General features: G+C 38.1%; 1 protein-coding gene across 1 annotated transcript in view; it reads right to left on the minus strand.

Annotated features, from left to right (window-relative positions):
• Positions 1-713: 713 nt before the first annotated feature.
• The window catches only part of LOC140138349 (probable tubulin polyglutamylase ttll-15), a 34,164-nt gene continuing 10,037 nt past the window's right edge, over positions 714-24,840 (minus strand). Inside the window, exons 3-12 of the mRNA XM_072160255.1 lie at positions 23,432-23,557; positions 20,550-20,631; positions 17,266-17,510; positions 16,951-17,029; positions 16,472-16,577; positions 15,618-15,687; positions 14,321-14,454; positions 3,189-3,273; positions 2,462-2,575; positions 714-1,329 (exon numbers count right to left, since the gene is read on the minus strand). Coding sequence (XP_072016356.1) covers positions 1,204-1,329; positions 2,462-2,575; positions 3,189-3,273; positions 14,321-14,454; positions 15,618-15,687; positions 16,472-16,577; positions 16,951-17,029; positions 17,266-17,510; positions 20,550-20,631; positions 23,432-23,557 — 1,167 coding nt within the window. The 3' untranslated portion in view covers positions 714-1,203. The remainder of the gene's footprint in view (positions 1,330-2,461; positions 2,576-3,188; positions 3,274-14,320; positions 14,455-15,617; positions 15,688-16,471; positions 16,578-16,950; positions 17,030-17,265; positions 17,511-20,549; positions 20,632-23,431; positions 23,558-24,840) is intronic.

The following is a 24,840-nucleotide window of genomic DNA, read 5'->3' on the forward strand; positions in this document are numbered from 1 at the left end:
TTTCATAGAAATGAGAAAATTTTCAATTCTCATACTTTTGTCCAATTCTCATCGTTTTGAAAGAATTCTCATCCTTAATTTCCACTAGTGTAGAGTCCAAATGATATGAAGGCTCAGGGCCGGGGTTTGGACAAACATCACCTGATTTGAGTATGATCTCCTCTTGATAGGTTGCGGATGTATTAGAGTAATAAGGTACTCTTGTTTTCAGGAATCGGCAATGTTTCAATACAGTAGGTCCATAGAAATGACTAGTGCTAGTAGATTACAATAGAAAACCATGGTGGTCACTGATGCATGGGCCTAGCAAGGCTACCACACACAAAACTACAGTGAACAGCATGGTCCTTGGTTCAGATAAATATCCAATTGTTGAGTCAATAGAAATCCAATTGATTTATTTCAGGCAAGGCTGTACATAGAGATGATGACAAGTCTGCAGAATTCACATGCATCATTATACAGTTACACAGTCAGAAATAATATAAAAATCACTCAAAAATGAGATAAGTCAGGTAATTGCACTTTCAGTCACCGAAAACTATACATTAACAGAGACCCTCAGTGTCAATCTGGTGTAAATCCGATATCTAGAACAGTAAAACCAAATGAAAAAAGTAGGAGCTCAAAAATAGGCAGCCTGCATACTGGCGCACTGATATGTATATATCATTATTATAATTGATATTAATATTTTTGAGTGGATGGCCAGAACGTTGTGAAGAGTGGGAACGCACACACGGGCTTTGATGTCGGCCGCTGAGTCACGTCATCGTCACCGCAATCTACCGTCAGCTGCCGTTCCTTGCCGCCAGCAAATCCGCTGTCAGCCGTCTGACCTCGTTGCTTGTTGTCGGGCTCCGGCGGGACATCGTCACTCGCCGCCCAGACAACGTCCGATTTTGGTCGCTAGTCTCCGTTTCCTTCCGCAGCCTTTCGTCCCTTGCCGTCGTATTGTCGCTGATGGTCGTTCCCACTCGTCAGCGAATCTTGCTTTTCCGCTTTTGCCGTCGCTCTGCCGCCAACATTTTGTGATTTTCACGTTCGTCACCTTTCGTTTATTATCTGCCGTCATAGTGTGAGCCAGCCTTTAACCCCATGAGAAAAATTTATACAATAATTTTTGTTGAATCACATCACTATCTGAACACATTCCTGGAAAAATAAATATCCAAGTCCTACGGATTTACGTCTAGTCTCGCACTATACACTGCACCATTGGATATCTGTATTGCACTTGAATCGTAGCCACTCCGTCGTAAGTTCATCATCATCAATAGTATTTGCCCTCGATGACCGAGAGGTGTAATTAGGCTTCATAGGTTCAGTCTATAGGAATATGGAACAAAATAGAATAAACTGTAATTTGATCCTACAAACGGGTGGGAAACATATTAATTTGTAAGCGCTCTTAAGCAAAGTCATAGTTCATTGAATTTACAACCGTATGACAAAACAGGTGAAAATAGTAACTTTTTGCACAAGATTTGCAATTTAAAGAGAATAAGCCATTGCTCATTCTAATGACGCTAGTATATGGACAATATAAGTGCGCTTTTTCATTTAATGACATAAAATTTGAAAACTATTGTAAGGAACACTTGAGGTTTTGAATTTTAAAACCTACATTTTGGTCAAAAAATGTGCTTGGATAGGTAGTTTTCAACAGATTTACTACATTCGCCTTGCTATAACATTGAATTGCGTTATCTGTTGACCTAATGACCAAAAGAGTACTTAGGGGGAAGTGTTAGCTTTCGTTTGATATAAAAAATTCTGATTGGATAAAGGGAACACTTGATGTTTCGACAAAAACCAATCACAGAGGACCAATTTCCAGCTAGAATCTCCACAGCTCTTACGATGCTATGCACTCAACCGTGTAAGCTTTCCCAATTTTAGGCGCTGAAGGCAAAACTCTTCATACTTCAGTAAACATCAAAAGAGGGGCTAGCTGTTTTCCGTGTGTGGAAATTTCTAGCATGTCTAGCGCAAAGACTGTGTGAAGACAATTCACTGGTTGCTTGAGAGCTTTTGGACGAAAATGTGTGCTCAAGTGTATCGAGGTGTAAACTGTGCGTAGATGGTTTATAAGAGAATCGTTTTTGTATAGAAACCTTTTCATATGAAACGTATGTCAAGATGGTACAGTACATCAGATATTATGATAAAAACACCTTTGTATTATTTTTCCATATAGATATTGGACTATTACCAGTAATAGTGGAAAATTACCAGTGATTGCCGTAAAACACCGAAGTCCGTATCAAAACCATTATTTTATGTTGTTATATACCGTAAAAACGTCTACAGTATTTCTTCAAGTGTAATTCAAATGTTCTAAGCTGCTAAAGCATGTAGGTCGTTTTGAGACCTACATTATCTCGACCTTTACCAAATTCATTATTTATATTATTAGACTATTTACACACTGTTTTCGTTTTAATATTATGATACTTACTTTTGCAAAAGGGTACACTAGTCTTGTTTCCCCTCGTCTTAAATGCTCCCAAAGCACTGACTTTAAGATTTCTCTTTGAGTGTCTGACAAACATTTCGAACAAAGTTGACATTCCTATGAAATGAATAAAACGAATTCGCATTTTTAATATTATTATATTCTACTCATCGACAAAAACAAACTTCTCGCAAAATTGCCAGTGACGGTGACATGTGAAATAATAAACAAAAACAAACGGATAAATAAATTTCATTTTCTTATTTAGTTTGGATTAAAATGACCTCTCTTTACCATTTATAAGCGCAATTCATGTCTGCTAATGTCTTGTTTTAGTTTCCTTCTACATGTACATAAGACTTTGGGTATGACTATAATGAAAGACGAAGATAAAAACAATTGATCGCGTCTGACGTCATCTGTCAATCAAATTCGAGCATGGTTTGTTTACAAGTGTCGTGATGATGACTTGCGGAACGCGGATTTATAACCGGGCGCCTTATTGTTAATTTTGCACCTTTCGACATGCAAACAAAAAGTTAGGTCTTTATAGTAGGATACTTTCTTAACCGAAGGCACCATGTCCACAATGCCTTCTCCGATCAGCACCAGATAGATCGGTGTTCCTTTTACGCGCTGATTAACCTGTGTAAACCAATCAAGGATCGTAATTGACAGTGACATCAGACGCGATAAATTGTTTTTATCTTTGTCTTTCATTATACATTACCTTCGCTTCACATAAAGTACAAACGGTCGTGTAGCATATGGCATTCTTCACGTGTATATCACTATCCCGTATTACGTACTCAATGCTGAAAATGAAGAGAGTGCCAGGGTAGATATGAAGAACATCATTTGCAAAGTAAATAAAATAGGCAATAGATCACAATTTCCATTGTTTTTTGCCTGGCAGTATGCGCACGCATCATATTTTGTTCAGGGCCTGTGGTTTTAAAACTCCCGCCACAACACAATAAAGATAATGAACAGTGTAGTGGTTGTATGCAGTCCGCTCAAGCGTATCGATATACCAGTCACTTGCCTTTGTTGATAACTTCAAAGTTGTGAGCCGATTGAAATAATTGTTTTGGTTTATTAAAGCTAACAATTAAAGATTTCTTTACATACCAAAATATATTTAATCAACGTTTCAGAAATAGGCGAAAAAGAGGACGCAATGAGGGGCCTCTGTTTTTGGGACACCCTGTAGTAAAAAAATCTGGAAAATGGCGGCCATTTTGAAATTGGCTGGTTTGGCCCCGCCCACATGAAATAAAAAATGTGGCAAATACTTTTTTGCTTCTCTGGTGTATATTGTACAACATATCCAAAAATTACTGACTGTAGCAAAAAATTAGGCAACCACTCATATGGAGACATTTTTGACTAGACTATAAGTGTTGTGGCGTCCGGGGATAATCAAGGATACAAAATCGCCTTAATAGTGCCGCCTACAGTCCTGAAACAATAGCTAACAATTGCGCGTGGAGCGCTCAAAAATTTGCATAAATAAGGGGCCCTAATTTGGTTATAATCAACGTGATCAAGATGAATTTCTGTCTGAAAACGGTCTTTCAAATGACTGTTTATGTTGGTTTGCAAGTTGTAACACGTTTCCAGTCAAGTTATGTGCCACCCTCGCTGCAGCAAATTGGCATATGCGTCTATCGGAAAATCTCAAGACGTCGGTCTGACCTTTCAGCAGCAGAAAATGTCGGAGAAGGAGGAGAAAAACAGCCCTGAACAAAACAAGGCCGTGATCCGAAAGTCCAGTTTTCCCGAATCAGCAATGTCTGGAATTAACGTGAAAATTACACGCAAATAGACTTACCTTTGTCATTTTATCATGTTTATCCGAGTGCAATATGATGGGACATTTACACAAAAGAGAGTGCAGAGCGATTAGACCCAGGACACGGTTGTTGGTCTTTAGTTCTCTCATAGGCAAGGACCAGCGCTGCCAGACTGTGCTTTTCTTTGTTTTTCCGTCGATTTCATATACTCTACCGAGAGGGTACTATAACATTCCATGATAATTAACCCTCGATCATCACCCACTGAAGGAGGAATTATATTCATCTCTATCTTATCTGACCACCTGTATGGTATGAAAAGGCACCACATCTATTTCATCCTCTGCGATTTTAATACCAGAATTGGAACAGATAGTCATCTTTCCCATCCTTGGGTCATTGGTCCATACTGCTACCGTGACTCAACCAATGACAATGGTAAGCGTCTGGTCAACACTTGCCATGAATACAATCTCACAGACCGGCCCAAATGAGATTCCCCCAATAACTCATGAACCATTTCTGGAGTGGATCTAGCTGGATCATCAACCCATGCTTAGTTAGATCACATTCTAATAAACAGCAAGTGGGTAAATCTCTCCGCAAAAGTCAAACATACAACACAGTAGAAGCGGACTCCGATCATCGTATTGTGAGCGTCCATCTAGCTACCAGTCTGCGAACAAGCAAATGAAAACCTTGCAAGAGACCAAATTCCACTGGAAGAAGTTGCAAGACCCTGATATACAAAGGAGGAGTTTCAACTGGAGCTATTGAGCATGGATGACACCTCATGCTCCCATTTCTGATAGGTCGTCGGGTTCATCACGTTAGTGGCGTATCGTAAGGAAAACTGTAAAGTGCATTTCGGAGAAAAACGAGTTTAAAAAAAGCTGATTTGTAACAAGCTTGTGTTGTTGTGCTTTGCACTGATTTCGAATTCACTGTATAAAAACTGTTCCCAAGTGTTCAAAGCGCCTTCTTGTACTATATTTACAAATAGCTTTTAAATGGGTAAAAATGATTCCAAAGTTATACGTACGTCAGTATGTGAAACGGAAACATGCCGTAAACATAGGAAAAAGGTGCACCACGTAGTGGCGTACTTAAACGCCACTATGTGATACAGTTTTCAAAAAGGTCCATCATATAGTAGCGTATCGTGATCATGTGTTCACGATACGCCACTATGTGATACACTTTTTACGAAAGAAGTATACCATATAGCGACGTATCGTGATCATGCATGTGATCAAGATACGCCACTAATAAATGTGAAACACTTTTTCGTAAAAGTATAAATACGCCACTATATGCTGCCCTTTTCTCCTTTTTGTACAATTTTCTTACTATACGCCAAAAAGCGTATAATTAGGGCAAACATGGGTGCCTTTTCAGCATCCGAAAGTCTGCGTAGCACATCCCGGTACACAAAATTTCGAAGGACCCCACCCCCGGCCGCTACATAAATGGGCTACAGAATGTAATCATTCCTCTACCAAAGAAAGGCGACATCTCACTCATGACAAACTACCATGGTATTTCCCTTATATCTATTGCTGCACAAGTGTACAACAAGGTTTCGATATCACATTGATCCTTATATTAAGAAGCAACTACCTTGGCTTTAGATCAGGAAGCAGCCGTGTTACAAATACACCTTGAGGAGGATCATGGAAGGCTTCATGGAGTACCAATTTCCGTTTTGTGGACTTCAAAAAGCCTTTGACTCCATCAACAGGTCCGTCGTGTAGCCAGTGCTGCGCATCACGGACTACCGTCATGGTAGATGGAAGTATCTCCGAGCCTTTCCAAGTAACAACTGGAGTGCGTCAGGGTGATGTGTTGGTGCCATTCCTGTTCATTGTCCTGGTAGACTATCTTCTGAAGAAATCCATTTCTTGATTTTGACACTGGAATATTTTATTACCTAATCACGTCGGTCAAAGAGGTATCCTGCTAGGATGCTGAATGACCTAGATTTCGCTGACGATATTGCCCTGTTGGAATCTTCCATAGCCCGGGCTCAGTCACAACTTCAACTGCAGCAGCAGATTTGGGTCTTGTCATCAGTGCACCTAAGACAGCAAACTCTGGTTGTACCATCAACAATGTCACATACTTGGGTTCCAAGATGATCTCTAGTAGTGGAGAAGAAAAGCACTAGCATGGGCAACATTCTGGAAACTAGAACACCTTTAGAGAAGCCCATCCTTGCCATTTAAAACCAAAATCCAGCCGAGGATTAAAAACACCTTGTACTTTTCACCGGGACTTGCCATAGTGTTTTCTGGACGATCGGTCACCAGTGCTGGAGAACTCGGGTCCTGGACTCGGACTCGAGTCCTTTTTTCAAGGACTCGGACTCGGAAGCTAAAGACTCGGACTCGAACTCGGACTCGAACCCCAAGGACTCAAGTCCAGCCGAGTCCTCATCGAGTCCGGCAATTGGGGCTTTTTAGGTCTTTGATTTTCGGTCATTTTAATCATTTGCACAGCATGTTAAATTGTATCCTGGCTTTTATCTGAAATCATTAGCAATAACAATAAACTACTTCTTTAGCTTGATGAATAATTCAAGTAATGTAATTCAAGTAATTCAAAAATAAAAGCACAACCACAAAGCAAGATTGCTTTCAGTTAGACCTATGTCTTTAATTGGTTAAATGGGTTTTAATCATAATGATCGTTTGTTTTGACACAACTGCCTTTGTTAGACGGTGGCGTAGCGTCATTGGGGCATCCCCCAATCGATTTAAATATTTAGTAAATCCAACAGGAACATTGCAGAAAAAACGGCTTGTGCCCCAATCAGGCCCAGTGCCCAGTAAAATTCCTGATGTTCAAACAAATTTCACTGATTTTCTCACATCTGCTCCTTCACCAATGAACTTGATCTTCAAAGAAACGTATAAAAACGTATAAAAGACGTATAAAGTTGTTCTCTAAAACAGAGTTTTCTCAGTAATCAAATATCGCAGCAAGTGAAATGTTGGTGCATTGGATGTAGTATAACATTTTGCTTGTGTATTTATACAAATTTTTAGAATAAATGTGAAAATCCTTCGTTTAAAGCCGTTTTTCGCACCATGTTCACAAGATCAAAAACACGTTCCATGACGTTTTTTTCAAATGTGCGCCTCGTATAAAACCACGCCGAGTTATTGTTTTCTTCTTTTTTGTATTGTACTACAAATCGATTAAAGCAATAATGTTGCCATGGGGAAGAACCAAATACAGTACCGATTAAATTTTAAAAGCCCGTTTTTGGGGAACATTTTCGAGAATCTTGCCTGAGAAAAAACTGTTTTGTGAAATTGTCGATATCTTGATTACGGGACGTTAATTTAGACATCTGAATACCTACATTATTTCTCAACATTCTGCCAATTGCTATCCCATTTGATTTTCACTCCAAATTGAAGCTAGTATTGCAAAAAACGAGGTTTTTCCTCCATCAGTTCGTTCAAAATTTGAGCGCCGACATGCGTGTTTATTCTAAGAGCCATTGTGCGGACGCGATTGTAATCACGTAATTGCATCCAATTATAGTTATATACCTGCTTCGAGAACAGTCAATTGCGTAAGCTGATGTATGGCCGAGTGGATTGAGCGTTGGACTGGGAATCTGTTATGAACCATATTTGTGGGTTCGAGTCCCCGTGTGGCTGAGTTTTCTTTTTTTTCTCTTTTCCAATTTTTACTTCCTTTCTTTCCTCTTTTCTTTCTCCCTTTCTTTTTTTTCATTTCTTATTTTTTCATTTCTTTCTTTCTTTTTCGTTCTTTTTCTTTCTCTCTCTTTCTTTCTCTTTTCACTATTTCTTTATTCTTTCTTGCTCCTTTCTTTTTAGTTTTATTTGATTGATTCGCTGACTGCAGTGAATCGTGATTGATTGTTTTTCACCTTTTATAATTCAGAAATTTGTAGGCCTGCTAAGTCTGTCTTGTTGATATTCTCCCCAAATTCGATTTGCAAATAATGGCTTGTTGATATTGTTGTTGATGTTATTGTTGTACCCTATTACATTGTAATCAGGGGAATAGCAGCATTGGTTTTATCAAAGATACCCGGCAAAGATATCAAGGCTATACATTCAACATCAACACATTTTCCAGGGCGTAGCTTGACGAAGTGCCCCCAATCAATTTCAAAATTTATAAAAACCTTATGAAAATTGCCGAAAACGGTTTGTGCCTCCCCGGCATGCCGCCCCTCATGACCCCCCGCGACTCACGAGCTCCGGGCACGAGCTAAGTCAAGTTTCATAGCCTTTTCATGTCTTGACCGTGGATCGATATTCTATTGTAAGTAGGCCTACGTCCCGGTACGCTTGTTCATTTTCTGCATGTCTGTTTCTGTTATGAACTTACGCCCCTCTGAAATCAAGCGTTTTAATAAACTCTCGGCTAACCTTGAGCCAACAGATGAGGAGGAAATTGACAAATTGTTGATATTTGTTCATCGTTCAAGTCTGGTACAGGTTGTGGTTATGATGATATTAAGCCTGACATATTTAAGAATATTATTCACTTAATTAAGACACCGTTAAGCCATGTTTTTAACTTATCAATAAGTTCAGGTGTTGTGCCCGTGTTGTTCCCATTTACAAATCTGGTGATTCTACTTGATGTAACAATTATCGTTCAATATCTGTTTTGCCCATATTTTCTAAAATTTTAGAAAAAATTATTCACAAAAGATTATTTTGATTTCTCGATTGTCACAATTTACTTCAAAATTGTCAATTTGGATTTAAACATAACCACTCTTCTTACATGGCACTTAACACTGCATATGATAAAATTGTTTCTGACCTAGATAAGAATGTTCATTCCATGGGAATCTTTTTGGACCTCTCGAAGGCATTCGACACCATTGACCATAACATTCTCCTGTCCAAACTTAATCACTATGGGGTCAGAGGAAGTGCCTTCGAGTGGTTCAAGAATTACCTTTTGAACAGAACTCAGTATGTTGTCGTCAAAAATCATAAATCATCTTTTCGTTCTGTATCATGTGGTGTGCCACAAGGCTCAGTGTTAGGTCCACTGCTTTTTATTATTTTCTTACATGATATTGTATTCTCCTCTGACAAATTCAATTTTGTAACTTTTGCAGATGATACCAATGTCATCGTCTCACATCCAAATCTTTCTGATCTAATTACTATTGTAAACATTGAGTTGGAAAACTTTTCTGTATGGTTTAAATGCAATAAGTTATCACTTAACATCGATAAGACTAATTTCATCATGTTCAAAAATAGACACAGTAATAGAAGGTATGATGATGATCAACTTGATATTTGTATAAATGGTATTAAGGTTTCCAGAGTTGCCAATACTAAATTCCTTGGCGTTATCCTAGACGAATCATTAACTTGGTCTAAGCATACTTCTAACATTGTTAATATTCTTTCAAAATACTGTGGCATTTTATACCGTTTCAAAGAGTTTCTTCCTTGCAAAACGTTATTTTCTTTATATAACACTTTAGTGTTACCTCATATTTTGTATTGTAATTTGATTTGGGCAGATCAAAACAACAGCCATCTTAACACTGTTCACCTAAAACAAAAACGAATTGCTCAAATTCCCACTGGCTTGAACACACCCGCCATTATTTAAGAAGTTCAATGCTTTGACTATTCATGACATCCACGAATTAACGCTTGGTATATGTATAATTACTCTCACTGCAAACTTCCTCCTGGTACTTTTCAGATTACTTTGTTCAAAACAGATCCCGAACAGATCCATTCACAATTATCCTACTCGCAATTCTATACTATATCCTCCTTATAATTGCTCGCGCCGGTAGCGAACGTGGGAACATGGGGAAAGCCTGAATATAGTAAATTACATTTACCTTCATTTAAATATTTATGACACGTACGTCAAAACAAATATTCAAACGATGATAATGTGTAATATAATAAACGTGAAATTTTAGTATTTTCAGAGTTTTTGTATATTTTAGACGTTCTATGACTTTTGTTTGCTGTGTAGAGGCTGAATTGCACGTCAGTGATAAGAGAAGAGATCGTCATGGGCAAATTGATTGGGGTGTTTGATAAAATTCCCTTTAAAGGGAAAGCTTCCTGGAAAGCTTAAGCAACATAATACGTCACTAACTTTGTCCGATCGGGCTCAAATTTGGTGGGTGGAATCCTTGATACGAGGGAATATATGCCCGAAATAAAATTGAGGTCAAGCGAGGTCAAAAGTCATTACGGAGGGTCAAATTTCAAACTTTGTCCGATCGGGCTCAAATTTGGTGGGTGGAATCCTTGATACGAGGGGAATATATGCCCGAAATAAAATTGAGGTCAAGCGAGGTCAAAGGTCATTACGGAGAGGTCAAATTCAAAACTTTGTCCGATCGGGCTCAAATTTGGTGAGTGGAATCCTTGATACGAGGGGAATATATGCCCGAAATAAAATTGAGGTCAAGCGAGGTCAAAGGTCATTACGGAAGGGTCAAATTTCAAACTTTGTCCGATCGGGCTCAAACTTGGTGGGTGGAATCCTTGATACGAGGGGATTACATGCCCGAAATAAAATCGAGGTCAACCAAGGTCAAAGGTCATTACGGAGGGGTCAAATTTCAAACTTTGTCCGATCGGGCTCAACTTGGCGGGTGGAATCCTTGATACGAGGGGAATATATGCCCGAGATACAATTGAGGTCAACCGTGGTCAAAGGTCATTATGGAGGGTCAAATTTCAAACTTTGTCCGATCAGGCCCAAACTTGGTAGGTGGAATCCTTGATACGAGGGAAATACATGCCCGAAATAAAATTGAGGTCAACCGAGGTCAAAGGTCATCACAGAGGGTTCAAATTTCAAACTTTGTCCGATCGGGCTCAAATACAATAAAACAAACCTGGGGGTCGTACACCTAACAGTATTAAAGTTATAAGAAAAATCATAAAATTTGGGTCCCTATTTTCAAGGTTACCTATTTCTCCAATGCTTAAGCAATGAAATATACGTCACTTATACGTTGAACACGGATCGATTGGCGCGAGGTTCATATTGGTGCGTATGCACCAAATGTATATCTTGTTTTAAATATGATTTAGCAAGGAATACTATCAGAAGACAGGGTCTTCTGCATTGGAATTCGATTGATCAGGAGTTGAAAAATATTAAGTCAATACATGTTTTTAAGAAACGGTTTAAGTTACATTTATTGTCTCGGTATTAATCATATTCCGGGGGGGGGCACTATAGTGTCAAGAGGGGGTATCAGGCGCGTCCGAGGACTCTCAAAAAGCACCCTAAACAAGTATTTCCGAGACTGAAATTTTCCCCCCTAAACAAGTATAAGTTGCACGATTTGCTACCCTAAACAAGTAGTTGTCTTTTCCCCAACCCTAAACAAGTAATTATTACCCCTAAACAAGTAAACACACAGAACCCAGGCGGCGAGTGGCATGATGGAGCAAGCAATTTGTGGCAAGCCGTCGCGTCTGAATTTTGAGCCATACAAGTTTACGTGGTGCTAAAGCTTACCTCAAAGTTCATGCAGTATGTCCAATATTTTCAAGATTTTTGGGCCAATAATTTCCCCTTTTTGGATCACAGGTCCAACCCTTTTTATTGAAATATTGTAGAATTTATTCTTTGGGATTGGGATGTACCCATTTCTCCACATATCCAAGAGAATTTTGAACTGCAAGTCAAACGCAAATTACGACCATGGCGATTGCAAACTAGTTCGCAAGGCAAACTTAAAAAAATGGGCAAACAGACACATCATTTATCGGTATGACATTTTCGTTATTGGTGATGCCCTACTACGGTATGGGTTCCCTGTACTAATTGCAAACCACACACTGAAGTTGGAAGAAGACGACAAACACGGCAAGTTTAGCTTGGTTTAACTCATTGATTTATATTTTAAGAAAGCCAAAATAGTTCCAAATTATTCAATCGTTGTGTTAATTTGTAAATACCCCGGTAAAATTTCACACATGTCAAAAGTTCATTGACACAGCTTGTTTACAAACCTAGAAGTTCGTGGTTGCTTTGTTGCTCCTTTAGACCATGTTCCGATCAACCAAATTTTCTGGGCTGGAAGCCACCAAGACTATGAATATTAATGAGTTTAAAGAGGTTCGGCCAATCGGAAATCCTCTTATATTTTTCCTCATAATTTATTGACTCCACCGGCATGCTGATTGGTTGTATATTCTGAACAAGTTGTGACCTCGTCCGGGGACCTCATGTTTAGTATGCTAGCTGGGCCAGTATAGGGATCTGTCATCTCTGACAGCTAAAAGATTGCTTTTAACTGCTTTTGGGGTGTAGGAAGAAGACACTTTCCTTTCACTTTTCATGAATGAAGGAGAGAGCACAAAATCCCAAACTTGGCAAAACTACCCTAAGTACATAAGAGCTCCAAAAACATACCCTTTTACCCCAATTTTACATGAATTTGATACCCTATTCACGTTACGCACGTAACGTACCCTAGCCTGAAAAAATTACCCTTTTTACGTGAATTTACGGACGCGCCTGATACCCCCTTCACCATTACAGTGGCCCCCGGGATCATGTTAATATTATATTTTTCCAGTTGATCATTAATATGCGAATTATATTGCCATCGCATAAGCCAACAACACTCTGTTTGCACCTGTCTCGTCCTGTTTGTCTGCACTTTGTCCTGTCCACTGTTTGTAGCCAGTTTTTCATGTTACTTTGCATATTTATGAAATGTCAAGGTGGCCAATTTTAACGAGCTTTGCTCTCTTTTGGTTTTCCTACCAATGAACTGTTTTGTACATTTATCATGTTATGTATTTTCGGTGAAATAAATTGAACTGAATTGAACTGAAACACGAGGTTACTATGATTCTACTCTGATTCCAAGGCTACCCGGGGGTGGGGCATATACCTATTGGCACACGTCATGTGTCTGGCAAATCTAACACCCTTTTAGCTTCAAAATGGCAATGTTTGCAAAATTTTGCAAATTTTTGGCCAGAATGGGTTTTTTTTCACGGTCAATGCATGATACCCAATTTGTAGCGGTTCCACACATAGTGACCCCCTTTTTCTTGGAGCTTCACAAAATTTTTTAATCTGCAATGTCGATAGACCCCTAGGTCCGTATGAACAAAAGAGTTAGATCGGGACTAAAGTTAAATCTGGTTTAAGTGGAATTTAGTTCCATCAGGAATGGTCCTGTACTCTTATTTCCTTGCTAAAGTAGCTAGTAAATTCTAAAGATTTAAATGCAAAGTTAAAAAATAATACAAAATAAGCAAATGTAAGGGGAAATGTCCTTTTCCTGGGACTAAATTCCACTTAGACCAGGTCTAACGTACTTTAGACCCGGTCTAACTCTCTTGTGCATACGGACCCTAGTGATCTACTCCGGTAGTCACAGGTACCGGTACCGCACTTCCATACTCGCTCCTCCGGATGTTACCTAAACCGGGACATAAACGAGTGGCTCAGTATAAAAACGGCGTATGGCACATTTTTGATAAAATTTAGATTTTCGGGTGAAAGTTTCCTACTGACCTCTATTGATCAGTCAAAGAAGTTACTAAGGTGTAGTAAACAGTCCCCTATTACCGCTAGAAGTAAAAGAAAACACCTTTTCTGATATCTCCCTATGAATGCAAGATTGCAAAAGTCACTTTTTTCTCAAAATCTCAAATGTGTCATACGCCGTTTTTATACTGAGCCACTCTTATTTATTTTTATAACATCATACTAGGTGGGACTATACGTTGATATATTGGTAAAAAACCTAGGGTTTGAATTTGATACAAAATCCGGGATACAAATGGACTCGGACTCGGACATTGAGGACTTGGACTCGGACATCAAAAATTGGCAGGGACTCTGACTCGAACACCAAGGACTCGGACTCGGGACATTGAGGACTCAACTACAGCACTGTCGGTCACTTGTTGGCCATTATGCATGCTCCTACCCCTATTAATTATTTGCTGTCCGAATCAGGAGAGACACATAGAGTTTTGTTTTAAGTGATTGAGTTTGGATGGAGCGGAAAATCGTGGCTATTATTCGTAACGTAGCTTACCTCGTCTTGTGGAAGTCATAAAAACTGGCGATACCCATTACGCGGTATAAATTGTATATTACGTTATTACAAAATAGGGGGTCAAGTTTGTCAGTAGGTAAAGTTGTACAACTCATTGCAGGGTTCGAGTTGACCTGTAAATGTATACAAGAACCAAAATAAACCAAGATTGTAAAACATTACATGACATGTCGGACCTAGTTCAAGTCATGCAGTAGGCTACACATGCACAATACAAACTTGTGTGGATACCGAGCCACATGGGCCTAACAAATGTAGACAAAACATAAATAATAAGAATAGAGTGTAGACAAATGTAGACAAAACATAAATAATAAGAATAGAGTAAATGGCAATGGTAAGCATGGTAAATCAAACTCTCAATCTGGTCAAGATAAAGCATTCTAATTCAGTTGCCGCGTCTTGTCCTCAAGAATACACGCAATTTGATTGGTTTTCACCTATACATTATGACACGATAGTGGATAGTGATATAAGACAGCAAGCGCGCCAAGACGCAACGGCGGCACGCTTGTAGATCCTCAATGATCGCGCGATAATGCGTTCGCGTAATACACGTGCGAGAATTAACAACGCGATTTGGCGGCTTAGATGTTCGTGACAGTTTAGTTCATTTAACACAACGGGGATGTCCTCACAAAAGTAACTTTATTTTTCTGGAAAAAAGCAGTTTTACTTATAAAAATTATACTTAAACTGAATAAGAATATTGGCCAGCCCATCCATTATGACACGATATTGGATAGCAAAAGACAAAATCCTATCTTTTATTCTCTAATTAGTTGCCCTCGTTCATGTAAGGTCTCTTTAGCTATTTAAATGATAAGTTCGAAATATAAACTTGGAATTTATTTCACCGCACGCCCAAAAAAATCCCTTTAAAGAAGCCCAACTAAAACGGTAAATAATTATGGTCTAGACAACATGCAAGTAACTTCTAAATTACCCATACACAACATTCTCCCTTTTAACGTTTTTATAATGTGTAGCATGGTTCTCATACTTGGTGGTGCAACCTTTTCACGCCGACTCATTACTGTTGAATAATGGATGGTTAAGATAAACGATAGATTCAGCTTGATAATCAGGGGTTTTATTACACACATAACACACTTGTAATGGTAGATTGTTTACATCGTGATATAAGGTCATAGTTCAGATATTAGATGAATGATGGGAAGGTTAGTCATGGGCATGATACATTATGTGTTAAGTGATCTAGTGATGAGCGATATGATATGAAATGATAGATGATAATACAATAATCTACAATTACCTCGATAAGATGAATTTTCATATCACTGTCAAGTATAAAGTCCCATCTTGTCAACATAAAATGTCTGGACCTGAAGGAAAGCAAATAGAATTAAGGGGTGGGGTATGAACGTTTGGACAGTATTTTTGTAGGATATGAGAGCACATCAGACATATCGAATTGCATTCTGCATACGAAGAATGCCCTTCTGATATCAAATAATTTTGATTTTTTGAAATTCGCGATACAATACACATTTTATTACAAATGATTAAAAATTGACATTTTTTTATATTAACAGTCCTCGAAGTAAACTTGATAAATCTAATGATATTTACTTAAAGTGTATGTAGCTTGGATGAAAAGCCGATGATCAATTGATAATTTTGACCTTTCGTCTTCAATATGAAAGGTCAAAATTTTCAATTGATCGTCGGATTTTCATCCCGGCTACATACACTTTATGTACATGTCAGATTTAGAAAGTGTACTTCGAGGACTGTTAAATATCCAAAATTTAAGAAATATCAAATTTTAACAATTTGTCTTAAAATTTGTATTATATCGCGAATTTCAAAAAAAAAATCAAAATTATTTGATATCAGAAGGACATTCCTCGTATTCAGAATTCAATTCGATATGTCTGATGTGCTCTAATGTCCCACAGAAATACTGTCGAAACGTTTATACCAGAGCCCTTGAACAATAATAGAAAGGGGAATGTTTAAAAATAATTCTAATTTGATAGGAATTTGATTGAAAGCTTAAAGATTTCCTAAAACATTATTACAACTTTATTCAACATCATTATTATTACAATATATGTTGACGCACTATTTTAGTTTGTTTGAATATAATTCAGCAAAATGCTATACCTTGCATCAATTTTTCGTGTAATCTTGGTAATCAGATCTTCTCTCGTGGATAACACATCTCGTATGGCATCATTTATCTGCAGGTGTATTGCAGATGGGTCGTAACCTATAACAGGTTGGAATAACAAAATAGATATACATGTAAAACAACTGCACCAAGTTATCACACTTACATTAATCCAGTGGCGGCGCTACGGGGGGGCATTTGCACCCCAATATTTTTCTTGCCCCCCCCCCACTTTTGAGCTCAAACCCCTAAAATTACGTAAATTTCCACTACTTGCGGCAATTTTGCGCAAAAATTTGCCGATTTTGCCCCCCCCTTAAATTCACTTTGCCCCCTCCCCATGCCCCCGAAAAAAAATCGTGGTAAAAACCCCGATATATCAGAGTGTCCCAAAACTGCTCTCAAAAACCTGAAGTTACAATAGCGATTGAGCTTTATAATTATGAGCGTTGGAATTTGAAATATAAATTACCGACTAAATCAACGTGTGCATCAAGAGATTGTAGGGGTGAATATTGGTGTTTCCAACTGTAGTCTTTTAAAGAATCCACCTGAAACCAAAATATGAAACAGGTATTTTAACAATATTTTAAAAAAAATTGTTTGAACTTAAATAAAAATTTTATGTATAAAAATATAGTTATAGCAATCCTCTTTTTTCTGTATTTCTTCTTCCGCCAGTGCACCCCTTCCTCTTCCTGTTCCTCCTCTTCCTCTTCATCCGCATCTTCCTCCACTTTAGCCCCCATAATGTAAAACACGGTTCTGTGATTCTTTGTTTACTTACTTCTCTGACTAATTGGGCACCAAATTCCAGTCCATCAGTTATATGCGTTTTCATATCCGTAAAATTATGAGGATCGTATTCTTGGGGGCAAAACCGTAATGTCGCGGTAGAGTTAAGTACATATGCCCTTAGAGGTTTGGCTGATGAAAAGGCGACATAAATACCAATGCTGAATTTTCGGCCGTCGACAAGGAAAGGATTCTCAATGAATTCTTGGATCACACTTTCTTGGGTAAAATTTAGTTCTGAAATAATTGTTAAAAATAAAATAAAGTGAAATCGAATATATTTGACTTAAGAAGTCAGCAGTCTCTCGGTGAATGATTTCTGGTCAAAATGGTGTGTCATACTATACAAAGTGATACCGAACCATCTCAATTGTCATATTACTCATCGTCAAATTCATAACTGAGCTTTACAGTGTGGGGTCCTCACAGAGTTAAGATAAAGAAAAAAAAAAAAAAAAAAAGGGTTGATTACTGAAAATCACTATAAAATTCAATATTTGCTGCCTATAAAGTGCTGTTGATCATCCGAATAATGCCCCAAAGGCCCTGACTAGCAATATGTGTATGTATACGACTGTAATCAGACTTGGCTTTAACATGGAGGACGGGTCTTTTTGGGGTCAAAAGGGGTAAAATTCTAAAGTTTGTCCAATTTGAATTAAAATTAGTATATGTGATCTTGATATGATTGAAAATATGATGGGGTCATTTCAAGGTCACCAGAGGTCAACCAGAGGTCAAAAGAAGGGGCACAATTCCAAAGTTTGTTAAATTTGAATTTAATTAGTATTATGTGATATTGATATGATGGAGGTCATTTCAAGGTCATAGGCGGTCAACCAAAGGTCAAATGTTTGTTTGTATTAGATAGATTGTTATTAACCTTAGTGCTTCTATTTTTCATATTTCCATGAAAAGATAATTTTTTCCAAAGTAATTTCAAGGTCATCAGAGGTCATTTCAAGTTCACGGCTGGACTTCGTAGCCTTGTAGGGCTGCAACATATCTAGTTAATATTTTATTTCCATAAAAATCAAGAACATTACAATACATCACAAAATATACAAACACGATAAATATGGAGGAAAAGGCTGGAAGACCAAAAGGCCTGAAAGTTAGCCTTTCCCTACAATGAAATGAAATTAGCAAAATAAAGTAACTTCACAAAACATAACCAAAAGACAAGACAAAGGAACGGGACGTGCTCGCGGAAAAGATTGATTATATTTAGAGATAAGTTTTATTTTGAATTGATTGCGGAAATGTTTGATTTTAAAGCTTTCAGACTTTTATATAAAGAATTCCAAAGAATGAGAATTCTTGTACGTATGGGATGATCAGAAAAGACGACTTTCTTATTTTGGGTTATAGTCCAGTCAATCTAAACAAATTAGTGGTGTCACCCACCACTAATTGCAACAGAATTTTTTTCACTTTTATACATTCAAGAGATGTCCCCTGAACACCACTCGAAAAATATACTAAAAAATACTTGGTGGAAAGGTAGTTTTTGGCGGGAAAAGGTCATACATGGGTCAAATTTCAAAATTGCTTAAATCTTTTAAAAAAACTATACCAAAGCATTCCTCTAGTCTTAAGGATTCAGAAAAAATATAGTTTGTCATATCTGTGATGTACCATTCTCAAGTTATAAGCACAAAGGTCAAATTTTGGGCTCCACATGGGTCAACTTCGAAAAAATGCTCTGATTTCCTTCAAAATGGTCTCAATGTGTTCGTACTCTCCAAAATAAGAATAGTTTGCCGTATCTTGGATGTTTCGTTACTTAGGTAGCAGGATAAAAGAGGTCATTGACCATTGAACTCTATTGACCCCGACCTACTTTACGATGTTACACATGTAATTAAACAACTTAAACAGTGCAAATATGCTTTAAATGAATTATGTTTGCAAGCCGAACAATTTGAGACCATTTTGGTTAAGATCGGACAATTTTTAGTTTTTTGACCTCTGTGGAACCCAACATTTGACCTTTGACCTTTTCAGTTATAACTCAAGAACTGTACGTCACAGATAAGGCAAACCATATTTTTAAAATTATTGGAGCAATTTTGAAATTTGGCCCTGTGTGACCTTTTCCGCCCAAAACTACCTTTCCACCCAGTATATTTTAGTATACTTTTTTTATGCTGTTCAGGGGATATCTCTGACATTCATAGCAGTGAAAAAAATTCTGTTGAAATTAGTGGCGAGTCAAAACCCACTTTGACTGGACTATTAGATTTAGGTCATCTACAGATCTTGTCTTGTAGTCATGTAGGTCAGAACGTTTAGTAAAATAATTGGTAAATGATCACAAATAACGCTCCATCTCATTGGGCATATTACTTATCGTCACAAATAACGTCCCATCTCATTGGTCATTACTCATCGTCACAAATAACGAATGATCTCATTGGTCATCTTACTCATCGTCACAAATAACGCCCCATCTCATTGGTTATATTGATTACTTATCGTCACAAATAACGATCCTTCTCATTGGTCATTACTCATCGTCACAAATAACGACCCATCTCATTGGTCATATTACTCATCGTCACAAATAACGATCCATGTCATTAGTCCGATATTTCTCATTGTCACAAATAACGACTCATCGTATTGGTCATATTGATTACTCATCGTCACATAACGACCCTTCTCAGTCCAAACAGTTGTGAACCAGGCCAATTTACACTGATTTCAATTGGGCTAATTATTTATTCATGCGGCCATATCTCGGGCCCTCACGATCCGATTCCCACCAAATTTGGACTGTGGATGTTTTTCATCATGCTCCACCGATACATGATATTCAAAACGCTGAAATGCAAAAAAAAAGTTTTCTGTGACGTCATCACTTCGGTACTCTATGTTTCAAACATACTGAGGTCATGGTTGTGTCCTAAAAGTACACATTCACATGGAACCCTTACTGTGAGGTTACATAATGCTGTCTTTTGAACCCTTGTGGGGTTACATTATATAATTTTAATTGAAAAAAAGGACCACTCTCTGGGCACACCTGTTATGAGGATGGTACAAGTAGTCTCTCATGTCACATGTTATGTCTAGAGTAGGACCACTCTCTGGGCATGTCTGTTTATAAAAGGGTGGGACAAGTGATCTCCCATGTGATTCGTTACCTTTGGAGTGGGTCATGGGAGTGGGACATGGGTTTTCACTCCACTCTAGACAGAGTGGTACTAGGCAGTAAAACCACAGGGGTGGTACAAGTGGGTGGAGTATCACACAATCCTTTATGTAACTTACCATAATATTCCTTTACCATGTTTCCGCGATGCCATGGGTTTTTTTGAACCCACATTTTGTTCTGGTTTTCCGACAATCGTGACTGCAATAGAAATCATAGCCACTTTCACAGTTACAAACCTGCTATTGAAATTGGGGATCAAAGAGACCCACCCTCTCTCTCCCAAATACTCAACTATTACTATTAGAAGTGCATGTTTTTCGCATTATACGAAGGTCGGTCAGTGTGTAATGATATAAGGATTATTTTCATGGCATTTCTCTTTGATAACATAAATACTATACTTTTGTCTTTCAAAAAACATTTATCACATACTTGATTACGTAATAGCATTAGCATAAAATTAATAGACCAGGCACACTGTCAAATTATAAAAAAAGGCGGGCCTTTTAAATAACGGCAAAGGCATGTGTTTAAAACATCCAAGAACAGCAAAGGTACATAGTGCATATGGCTAGTTTTGGGTAGAAATAAAAACTAGGTCCTGGGTCTACATTTGGTAGAATATTATATGAGACTTGCCATTAAACTTGGATAGAAATGGGATGTCTTTGAACTTCAGCAACTTTAGGACTTAAGCAACATTATTCTGCAAAAATAGCAAAAATGAAAAAGCAGTTACATATGACCTTAATTATCTCCAAAATGAAACAGGTTAAAATATAATGACTGGTCACATGTGAGAGCTAGTACTCAGTACGATGATATCTGATGTAAATCAAACAACAATCTGCGCATGCGTAGGTGAGATGACCGATACAATATGCTAGAAATGTATAAAAGGCTTAAAATATTATAAAATGCTATGTAAATAGACATTTAATAATTCATTTGATTTTTATGGATGATCTTAACCTCAAATGAACAGAAAACTAAAAAATAAATGAATAAATAAATTTCTTACTCAAACGATGACCTCTCTCTCTCTTTAACACTATTTTTTTAGTAAACCAGTTATATTTTAATCACGGTTTCAAATATTTTCTAGCGAGACTCCCGTTTAAATGTTTGGCGATTAACCAACAGAACTGGCCAAAAATAAAATGTCCACGTTTGCTGTTGTTGGCAATATCAAAATGTTTCTAAACAGAAAAGCCTTGTTTTTGTAAAAAATAGCACATATTTGACCACACATTATAAATAAACTAACAACTTTTCCAGCCCAACAAAGATGGTTTTATGAGCTGGTAGTTTGTATTCTATATACTAATATTCCACAAGACAGTACACTCCATACTTTAATTCCCGAGAAAATCCAAAATATACACCAATACCTCATTTCAGCCTCTTATTTCTCTTAACAAAAACGACTCATTTTCAGTCAGCGACTGTAGACCATTGATTTTATGCTAATGCTGTTTGGTAATCAAGTGTGTGATACAACTTTTACATGTGTTGTTTGAAAGACAAAGGTACAGTGTATGTGATCACAGAGAAATGCCATGAAAACAATCCTCATATGGGGTTACCAGTCAACTATCATTATACTGACCGACTCTCAAAGCTATGTTTTTTTACAATGCTGTTAGGATTTATTTAGTATTTTTACCCCGTATCTTTACCCCCAAGTATCACGATCTCAAAAATACCTGCAATAAAATGCATTTACGACTTTTTCAACTTGATTTTGAGAAAGCAGCACAGTAAGCCGAACGGTGTGTAAAACGTGCAATCAGCACTAACCCCTGAGCACTACTTACCGAACTAACATTGCCTCTGGTTGGTCAATTACATGATATTTTCACTTTAATCACCAATCAGAATGGAGCTTTGCAAATAATTCACCCCAATTTTTTTTTGCGTGGTGAAATTATTCTAACAATGTTGCTGATTGAGCCAATTGATAATGAAAACTTCTTTTTGGCCAATCGGCAGTTAGTTCTCATGAGGAGGTGACTTAGTCCTCAGCTAAAATAAATGTTGTAGTTAAAGCGGTACCCACCTAAGCGCTTGTTTCCTCCAGTTGATAGGCTCACAGAACAAAACAAATTCGAGCTGTACAAAATGTCCTTATAACAACAGAATTTACTTAACATTACTGGGTCAATTCCCATCATTCTTCATCGCGGATTAATAGATACCATGTACACAAATAGAAGCTAATATATATATATATGCTCCCATCTAAAGGGTTGTGCAATAATTACTAGCCCCCCGGGTAAAATTTTCAAATTGCTCGCCAAAAATTGCTCTCCCCTCCCCTCTCGGCCCGCCAAAATTGCTTCCCCCCTCTTGGCCCGCTAAAACCCCCATCCCCCTTTGTGCATTCCAAATTTTGGGTTCCCAATTTGCAAACTTTAATGGTCTACATATATGATGCATGAAGCGAGCGTATCGAGCAGCTAATTTTGCATATAACGTTTCTGTAGTGTTTTTCCTAAGCCTTTTTAGAGCGTGTTATTTAAAAGATGCCCTGTAAATGTGTGCCAAAAATTACTTGTCCCCTCTCGGCCTGCAAAAATTGCTTGCCCCCCGGCTTGCCAAAAAATCTTTATTGCACATCCCCTAAAAGAAACATGCGAATAAATATACCCGGTCTACAGCAGCGTTGCCATCGGTGGGGCAGGTCCCCGCCCCTCCGCCAAAAAAAGTGCCCCTCTGACGAAAAATAAGAGAAAATCACAAAGGCAAATGAAAAGAAATGCAAAGAGCTTGTTTTTCAAAACAGTTCACCCCGATTTTTTCGCGCTTCGCGCGCACATTGTCCCAAATTAAGTCCCACCGAAATGCCGGGTCAAAATGATGCAACCGGTATTTTGTTTCTTTCGTCTTTGCTCCCGAAACTTTTATTTTGCCCCACGGGCTAACCAAGAAAGCTGGCTACGCCCCTGCCGGTCTGAGAGTAAAGTAGAGCAAAAGAATGAGCAATGATAATACTTACATATTGCAAAAACTCCTTGATATGATATGGTATATGAAATGCTCTTGGTATGTATTTTCCACCCAGCGATACCAAATTTGCTTTATAATCTAAGTACTTGACTAGTCCGGGTATATAATCTGTAAACTGTATCAAATAGTATCAATACAAACTTTGCTGGGTATTAAGCATGGAAATGACATTTTATATCATTATATGTGCAGTAAAGCGTGATCACCTTTCACTATTCAATAAAGCGTGGTCACCTTTCGCTATTCAATAAAGCGTGGTCACCTTTCGCTATTTAATAAAGCGTGGTCACCTTTCGCTATTCAATAAAGCGTGGGCACCTTTCGTTATTCAATAAAGCGTGGGCACCTTTCGCTATTCAATAAAGCGTGGTCACCTTTCGCTATTCATAAAGCGTGGTCACCTTTCGCTATTCAATAAAGCGTGGTCACCTTTCGCTATTCAATAAAGCGTGGTCACCTTTCGTTATTCAATAAAGCGTGGTCACCTTTCGCTATTCAATAAAGCGTGGTCACCTTTCGCTATTCATTAAAGCGTGGTCACCTTTCGCTATTCAATAAAGCGTGGTCACCTTTTGTTATTCAATAAAGCGTGGTCACCTTTCGCTATTCAATAAAGCGTGGTTGGTCACCTTTCGCTATTCAATAAAGCGTTGTCACCTTTCGCTATTCAATAAAGCGTGGGCACCTTTCGCTATTCAATAAGGCGTGATCACCTTTCGCTATTCAATAAAGCGTGGTCACCTTTCGCTATTCAATAAAGCGTGGTCACCTTTCGCTCCCGGGGGGCACTCCAACTTTGGAGGTGACGCGTATGTAGGGCTGTTAAGACCCCTTTTCAGCATCGCTGTCACCCAAAGACCCCATATTTTTTACGAACACATGCTCGCTCCGCGCTCTGTCACCCGAAGACCCCCTATTTTTCCATTTGATCTGTCACCCAAAGACCCTTATAAGTTCAATTTGAACAGCAATTTTCATTTATCACTGATTTTGTTACTTATTTTGAAAAAATAAAGAAATTTGAAGCCATTTAGAACTAGAAATTCGATTTTCGAGGTTTTTGTGGCGCTGTTTTGGTTCTCACCCAAAGATTCCATTAAAAAAAAGGTCATGTTCTCACCCAATGACCCCATATTTTTTACATTTTGCTCTCACCCAATGCCAAAAATCATGCTCTCACCCAATGACCCCATATTTTTTACATGTTGCTCTCACCGAATGCCCCTTAGTGCGACAGCGCCAGCCCTACACCTATATCCATTTCAAATTGAAGTGCCCCCCCGGGCTTTCGCTATTCAATAAAACGTAGACAACTTTCACTATTTAATAAAGCGTGAACGGGGTGCGCGTACATGTGCGTGTCTGGTAGCTGTAGTGTCACACAATTTCGGCAGATTT

Source organism: Amphiura filiformis, chromosome 17 (genome assembly GCF_039555335.1).
Source record: "Amphiura filiformis chromosome 17, Afil_fr2py, whole genome shotgun sequence".
Classification (NCBI taxonomy): domain Eukaryota; kingdom Metazoa; phylum Echinodermata; class Ophiuroidea; order Amphilepidida; family Amphiuridae; genus Amphiura; species Amphiura filiformis.